The sequence below is a fragment of the Onychostoma macrolepis genome, chromosome 20 (assembly GCF_012432095.1).
Source record: "Onychostoma macrolepis isolate SWU-2019 chromosome 20, ASM1243209v1, whole genome shotgun sequence".
Lineage (NCBI taxonomy): Eukaryota > Metazoa > Chordata > Actinopteri > Cypriniformes > Cyprinidae > Onychostoma > Onychostoma macrolepis.
The window spans coordinates 23,066,468-23,074,884 of NC_081174.1; the positions used below are offsets into that span (position 1 = coordinate 23,066,468).

Genomic DNA, 8,417 nt, shown 5'->3' on the forward strand with positions numbered 1-8,417 from the left:
CTCTCATGTCGTTTCAAGTCAGTTTTAAAAAAGAACACATTAACAGTTTGCTAATATATTGTTTTGCAAGACAATTACGCTCTGTCTCAAAGACAAATATTATATAATTTATAACAGTTCTTATATATTCCTCTAGGACTCGTCCTTTGGATAGGACGAGACAGAAAGTTGTGTACCATCATCTTAAATCATCTTCTGAGCATTCAAATCACATGATGTTTTGAGTCTTACTGTATGCATGTGTAACTAGAACGTGTTATCGTTTAAAATCTGTTATTCTAATGGATATGTAACTAGCATAACTATTGAACTCAAATTTAGCAATTACTATAAAAGTATTTTAAATGCAGTCATTACAAATAACGATGATTGGGCCAACCTGACCTGCGCTGTAAAATGTAACAAATACCACATTCCACACGCGCATTGTATTCCTATGAACCAATCACGACCTTCAAATCCGACACGTACCCTACGTAGTGTGTACGCATCAGTGTGTACGTTTTCTATTGGCGCGTTCAGCTGCCGACCAATCAGAGTGCGTTTTTCAACGACTAAAAGTGGCCATATTTAACGCCACCTGGGTTTTGCTTGTAACAGCTGTATTTTGCTACGCCGTTAAAATATCTAATAAAATACCATATATTTAGTGTTTATTACATCATGCCTTACTATCAGACGTGGGAAGAGTTTGCGCGAGCAGCAGAAAAACTTTATTTGACGGATCCGATGAAGGTAATTAATAAACAGCCTCTTAGTTTCATGCTACTGGCTACAAGCACAGCTCATGTTCACATATTTTACAGTAAAAGAGCAACTTATTAAAGTTGTGGAAATGTATTCGATATGTCGTAGGAACGTAAAATATATAATATCATGTAACTTATGTTGTATGTATACGTCTAAATGTAACTGTCAAGATAGGAAGGCAGCAGTATTCAAGCCTGAAACGTACTGATGCACTGTAACTGTCTTGTCTTGTTGTTTATTCAGGTCAGAGTGGTTCTGAAATATCGACACTGTGATGGAAATCTCTGTATGAAAGTCACAGATGATGCTGTGGTGAGTTTTGAGCCCTTGCAAGTAGATGGTTTTGTTTGTGGTCTTGTGTAGCTGTTATATTCACTGTTTTCTTTCAGTGTCTGCAGTACAAAACTGACCAGGCTCAAGATGTAAAGAAGATCGAGAAACTGCATGGGAAGTTGATGAGATTAATGGTCTCCAAAGAATCCCACAGTGGAGCCATGGAAACGGACTGAATGAATCAAAGGAACTGTTGGGATTGGACAGTTGTTTGTTACTCAATCAGGCTGACAATTAAGAGAAATTAATCTACAGGAGGATGAAGATGATGTCAGGTTGATGTTATTGACTGTATACTGAATGCTGAAGGGTCAAGATTATGCTTGTTTGGAGAGCAAGCAGCAAGAGCATCCTACAAGAGGCTGATTTTTGTGTTCCTGTTTGGAAGTCGGACAACATTGTAATGATTATACAGCTGTTTTCATTTGGTCTGCCTATTATTTAATGTTTGGAGAAAGCAAGTTTTAACTGCGACAACATCAAGGGAATACATTTTGAAGCAGGACCTTCTTAATTTCTTAATTACAGTAAAATCTCAGTCCTGAAGTTTGTATATCTATGCATGATGTACACTGAACCTAAATAAATGTCTTTGTTTTTTTTTTTCCTTATTTAATTTTACTTTTTACAAGCAGTACTGTCTGAAAACATTTAACAAGTGTTTTTAAATGTTATTTAAAAAGCCAATTGTTCTGTTCATTTGAGTTTTTCAATATTTAACATTATACACTTCTGTCTGAAACACAAGATCGAGAACCGTTGTGGAGTAAAGGGGTAGTTTTAGTTATAAAACTGACAACCTAGTTTTCAAAATTGTGTAGAATGTTTTTGAACTATTTAATGCTTTAGTTTTATATCTACTGAAACTTCAAGGTGGTTGAAAGATGCAATATGCTGTTAACAGAAAATCTGGCCTACCTGCTTCGGATGACCTGGCTGCTACCAGTAGCTTCTGTCATGTTTCAGCAAGCGGACAAACCCTAACTCTAAAACCCAGGCCAGACAAAAAGCTTGTCAGGATGTACAGCCGCAATATGTTTAGCAGGGTTAGTTTAACAGGAGACGGATAGTTTAATACGATATTTAAGTGTCTTACCTCAGAAAACCCGCCCTCCTGTCAGTCTCCAGGAGCGCGCGCTGCTCCAGTCAGCTGTAAAAATTTGTCTCGTGCACCCAATTCAGATTTTACCATACACCAAAATAATACGAATTTTCACAAACTACTTAAGTGAAGTTACGTTTTTCAAAATGTTTTATTTTGGTTACATTTTAATTTTTAAAGATTTATAGAACGTTTTTATTGCAAAATGTTATTACCTAACTACAATCGCAGTGCAACATTGTGAAATGTAAAAGCGTTTGGTTGGTGTGTGTGCATTTATTTTGCACTACAATAAAGCCACGACTATTGTCTGAAAGAAGTAAACAAATTTTACATAACAGAATTACCGGTATGTCCGTTACTGTTTTCCACAGTGATAAAGGGAGCGTGCTCAGCGCCTTATTGCATTGTGACTACAATGTGACTACATTTCCCGTGGTGCATTGGGCTTAGGTTACTGCGTCTTGGTGCTAAACGATCGCAACATTACTTTGCTACTTATTGAGGTGAGTGTGCTTCATGTCTGGTGTTATTAATCATGAGGTATTTCCAAAATTTAGCTAGTTTGTTAGTTAATATTAATCTAAAGCAACAGCATATCAATCGATTGTTGCTATAACTCGATCTTTTCATGTATGATTTTGATTATCAAATCACTGGTTATGCAACAACTTTCTCGTGCAATGATAAGTGTATTAACGTACATGCAATTAAGAAGTCATTTCTGTGCTGGTTATGTTAGCAACTTGGTGGCTCAAGGATTTTTTATTTTTTATTTATTTTTCTTTCAAGAGAAAGACTGCAAAAGAGTTGCTTAGTCTCTTGCTGGATTTCCACTAAAATTAATATGTCAGAAGAGGTTATGTCTGATATTTTTGAGACTAATTCATAATTAGAAGAATAGCCCACATTCTGACATTCTTGTTTACAGGGTATTAACTGTGCATTGGTAGTTAGACAGAGAAGAGCTTTGTCATGCATTGTGCCCCAAATGTTGTAACCACAGAGCTTTGTCCATCCTAATCCCAGTGTTGGGAATGTTGTGCAACAATACACCTTTGTTCCATTTTCTTGCATGCATGCATGCATGCATTAAAAGCACGTTGCCCAGTGGTTGTAAGAAAGCTTGCAGGTTCAATCTCTGCAAGGGGTTATCCATGAGCTAACTATTGGCATTTCTCCCTTGAGAAAGACACTTAAGCTTACTTCATTTGCTCCATTCCAGGGCCCTAAACCATGTACAAAGAGTTGGCAGTGGCGTTGGGGCTCGGAGCAGTGGTAGCCCTGGTATTCCTGAAGAAGAGAAAGAGTGTCCTGAAAGCTGAGGATGGGTGGTGGGGTGTGGGAGCTTGTCCCCAAGGAACCGAGGATGACAGTATCCGCCCTTTTAAAGTTGAGACAACTTCGGAAGAGATTGAGGTAAATCCTGATGTCATCATTAGACTAAAATTTCATATAGTCGTTTCACTGGAAATATGTTTTGGTGTGTATTTTGTTTGTGGCAAAAGCTTATTTATATTCCTTAGGATCTGCACCGCAGGCTAGATCAGACCCGCTCCTTTCCTTCTCTTGAAGACAGTCAGTTTAACTATGGCTTCAACTCCAAATACCTTGAGAAGGTTGTGTCTTATTGGAGGAATGATTTTAACTGGAGGAAACAAGTGGATAAACTGAACAAATACCCTCATTTCAAAACCAAAATCGAAGGTGAGCCCTGACTAGTAAACAGCTATAGTAAAGGTATGGTCACAATAGCTGAATTTTTAGCCAAAGTTTGCAAAATTTCATGCAGATTTCATGTACATTATGCAGAATCTCACAGAGCAACGGTAAATGCACTTTAAAGGAATAGTTCACCCAAAAATGAAAATTAGCTGAAAATTTACTCATCCTCAGGCCATCCAATATGTTGATGAGTTTGTTTCTTCATTTGAAATGTTTTGGAGCTATTCAGCATTACATCACTTGTTTATAAATGGATGCTCTGGAGTGAATGGGTGCCGTCAGAATGAAAGTTCAAACAGCTGATAAAAACATCACAATAATCCACATGACTCCAGTCCATCAATTAACATCTTGTGTAGTGTTCTGTGGCTATGAGAAACAAATCTATAATTAAGTAAAAAAAATTTTTTTTTTTTACTTTAAATTATCCATAATCCCAGTCCCAGTCCAAAATCAGTAATAATGCTTCCTTCGGTGAAAAAGTCCATCCCTTGTTGTTCCCTCGCATCAAAATTCACAGACATATTTGTTTAGAGCAGTTTTGGACTGTTTTTGTTCTTGTAAACAGAGCCATATCACCCTGTAGCCCAAGACTGGTTGCCCACTGAAACTAAGCAGGGTTGAGCCTGGTCAGTCCCTGGATGGGAGACCTTGTGGTCTGTGTGGGTCCTAATGCCCCAGTATAGTGATATAAATGACTCATTCATTCATTCAAACAGTGCTTACTCTGTGCATATTTCTCTTCTGATTCAGACGAGACAATGGATGTAACGATTCGCTCAACTCACGATTCGATTCGATTCACGAATTTTTAAAACAAGCTCCAAATCAAATAAATAACACAAATAAAAGAAATCTCTTCATATAAACAAAATAAAAAAATAAATAAGTCTGTGCTCTTTCCATTTAAAATTAGAGGCAACCACTGCATTTTAATCATGATCCAAACAAAGATGCTGCATACATGCAACATGAGCAGTTTTTAATCTAAATTAGGTTGTATAATTTCGAAATTTGAAGCAAAAACAGAATGGTCTGACTTCAGTTTTGTGAAACTACTGTATACATAAAAAATATCTGCATGAAACAGAAACAGCAGATGAGCTGAATGAGATGTAGATTCACTCTCTGCCAGCAGGTGGCACTTTAAGAGTTTCTTTGGTTTCTGCTGTAAACAAAACAGTAAGTTCCCTTCAGACACACTTTCATATAAACTCCTACCCCTAATTGAATCGCGATTTGTTTAGCATCTCAACCAATTTGAATCGTCACATATATATATATATATGAATCGATTTTCAACCAGTTCACGGTTAATTGTAACATCCCTAGCACGAGAAAGCAGTATTATGGATAGTTGACTCATATTTTAGACAGAAGCAATGGTTTGACTTTGAAGTTAAAAACATCTTGATGAATTTGTTTCTTAGAAACCCAATTTTTCACTTCAAGACATGAATTGATCAACTGGTGTCATTTGCATTTGATTTTTTTGGGGGTGAATTATTCCTTTAAAAACAAAATTTTTTCACAAGAAGATGCTTATATGTTTCACATATTTTATAATACTCCACAACTGATTTCATTTTTGTTCTGTGTTGTGTTGTCCTCTACAACGAAAGGTATTGATATTCACTATGTTCATGTGAAACCAAAGAACCTGGCTGAGGGAACCCGTGCTGTGCCTCTGATGATGGTACATGGATGGCCAGGCTCCTTCTATGAGTTTTATGGTATCATCCCCCTGCTTACGGAGCCATCCAGTCCTGATGACATAACCTTCGAAGTCATTTGTCCTTCAATACCTGGTTATGGTTTCTCAGAGGCTCCACACAAGAAAGGTAAAGGGCAAACAACCCAACCCAACAGATATTTGATTGTTTCAAACACATGTAGATTAGTCTATTAAATATTTTCTCTGTTTTGCTTTTTTTTTTTTGCACAGGTTTTGACGGTGTGTGTGCAGCACACATTTTTAATAAACTGATGAAGAGGCTTGGTTTCAACCAGTACTATGTTCAGGGAGGAGACTGGGGCTCACTTATTACCACTAATATGGCCCAGATGGAGCCCAAGTATGTATAAAAGCTGTGGTTCTCGACTTTTTTGACTCTTAAGGGCCCACTCTATCCAAAATAATTGGTGCATTTACGTCCCCCCAGGAAGTTCATATTTACAAATTGGCAAGTAATTACAACATTAGATGCATTCGATTTAGTGCAAAATAGCTTTGTGGCTTTTCTACAAAAAAAAATTCAGAAATTCAATAAATGTTTAACTCTACTTCTACAAAACGATGAATAAGGGATACAACACATTTGCAGGTGTGTTTTTGAATTATATATCTTTATTCAATTTATGAAGGTGCTATAATCGCACAGTACTGAAGTATCTTGTATGTGAGTTTTACATAATTTTATTGTAAATGGAAAATAAAATAAATTAATTTCAACAAATTTACCATCAATACAGATGCTGCATCTATTGAATGCATGATATTTACTTTTGGTGCTTAAAAAAATAAATGAACTCAAAAATGTAATTGTTATACATCCTAATTATTTTGTTAGTTTTTAAGCATATTAAAATTGTGTTAAAATAGCTATACTTAAATAATTTAAGAGTTATCGGGCCCCTCTTGGTTTAGAACCACTGTATTCAAGTATTTCATCACATTGAAATCCTCAGATAAAAGTTAATTAACTCTGATATATTAAAGGAAGATAATGTGTATAGAAATAAACAGATTTCAAGTACTTGAAAGTTTTAAAGAATTGATTTTTGTTGTTCATCTTTGTTGTCCTCAGTGCTGTGAAAGGCCTCCACATTAACTTTGCTCCTCCAGGAAAAGCAGGTCTTGTCATGATATTATCTATACTTTTTGGTCGCCGATTCCCCAAACTCTTTGGCTTCACCGAGCATGATGTGAAACGCCTTTTCCCCACTATGGAAAAGCTTGTAATGGATGCCATAAAGGAGTCTGGATACATGCACATACAGTCCACTAAACCTGATACCGCAGGTGAGAGACATATTAGTGAAATAAGTACTGCAATAGACTCCATATAAGAATCTGTTGTGATACTGGTCCATTGGATTATATATTTGGTGTTATTGAACAACAGACTTTGATTTGAAGCTTGACTGTATTGCACAGGCCGTGGATTGAATGACTCTCCCGTTGGTTTGGCTGCCTACATTTTGGAGAAATTTTCAACCTGGACTGATCCTGAGTTTAAGAACCTTGAGGATGGTGGGCTGGAGAGGTAGTCATATTTGAGCTCAGCTTTATTATAGGTTGGTGTAATGTATGTTCAGTTAAATAATCTGTCAGTTCCCCAACAGGAAGTATTCTCTTGATGACCTCCTGACAAATGTGATGATCTACTGGACCTCTAGGTGCATTATATCCTCCATGCGTTTCTACAAGGAGAACTTCGGCAAAGGCCTGAACCAGCCCCATGCAAAGTAAGAGAACTATAAGCTTTTATTACATGCATTTTCTGTTTAGTACTTGTCAATATTGTGTTCCCAAAAGTATGTGAAGATATTTGGGCTAAATGTAAATATGTACACTGTTGCCTGGCATCAGCAAAATGTTGAGATTTTTGAAAGAAGTTTACTGTGCTCACCTAGGATGCATTTATTTACAAACAGTAATATTGTCAAATATTACAATTTAAAATGACTGCTTTCTATTTCAGTATATTTAAAAAATAATTATAATAATTTAAAAGTCTTTACTATCACTTTTGATCATTTTAGTTAATGCATTAACTTCTGAAGTAAAAATTTAAAAAAACTTTGCAAAAATTACAATGCATTACATTCATCTGCAATGTCTCTTTTAATCCAATAGGCTTCCAGTTTACGTTCCGACCGGTGTGGCCTCTTTCCCTTATGAGGTGATGCATTCCCCTAAATTGTGGGTGACACAGAAATACCATAAGCTCAAGACTTACACTCCCATGGCTCGCGGGGGCCATTTTGCTGCTATGGAGGAGCCACAGTTACTGGCAGAGGATGTTCAGAACTTTGTCAAGATTGTGGAAAAGAGAAAGAAGAAATAAACAGTTCTGTGTCCTTTTATTCACATTCATGGGACTAATGGAAGTCACTGTTTAGATGCATAGATAAATGCATCTAAACAGAGATGACCATGAAGTAAAAAACAACCCCTGGACCACACAACAAATGGCTAATCCTAATCATTACTGTGTCAAAAACTATTATAAACAAATGCATTACATTCATTTTAGGTAATAGCACCGTTTAATCCTACAAATGTATTAACACAATTTTATTTGTATTATGTGCCTTAATTTTATTGCAGTTTAAATAATTATATTATAATGACAGATCTTACTTAAAGTGATTGTTTGTGGAGATGCTGAAGTGTTTTGACAGTTTCCCAAATGGGACCACAGGAATCAATTTATTGCTGATGTTAAACTGTGAAATGATTGTCAATCCTTTATTAAAGCACTTTTTAATTGCAGTTATTGAA

At 36.2% G+C, this 8,417-nt stretch overlaps 2 protein-coding genes across 2 annotated transcripts; both read left to right on the forward strand.

The window, feature by feature from the left end:
- Positions 1–561: 561 nt before the first annotated feature.
- On the forward strand, positions 562–1,694 carry srp9 (signal recognition particle 9). Its single transcript, XM_058756476.1, has 3 exons — positions 562–735; positions 994–1,062; positions 1,140–1,694. The coding sequence occupies exons 1-3, from the start codon at positions 664–666 to the stop codon at positions 1,257–1,259; spliced, it is 261 nt and encodes an 86-aa protein (XP_058612459.1). The 5' UTR covers positions 562–663; the 3' UTR covers positions 1,260–1,694.
- An 838-nt stretch (positions 1,695–2,532) lies between these two features.
- On the forward strand, positions 2,533–8,408 carry ephx1 (epoxide hydrolase 1, microsomal (xenobiotic)). Its single transcript, XM_058756475.1, has 9 exons — positions 2,533–2,691; positions 3,411–3,604; positions 3,712–3,892; positions 5,533–5,751; positions 5,856–5,985; positions 6,718–6,932; positions 7,068–7,176; positions 7,256–7,378; positions 7,770–8,408. The coding sequence occupies exons 2-9, from the start codon at positions 3,422–3,424 to the stop codon at positions 7,978–7,980; spliced, it is 1,371 nt and encodes a 456-aa protein (XP_058612458.1). The 5' UTR covers positions 2,533–2,691; positions 3,411–3,421; the 3' UTR covers positions 7,981–8,408.
- The last annotated feature ends 9 nt before the right edge of the window (positions 8,409–8,417 follow it).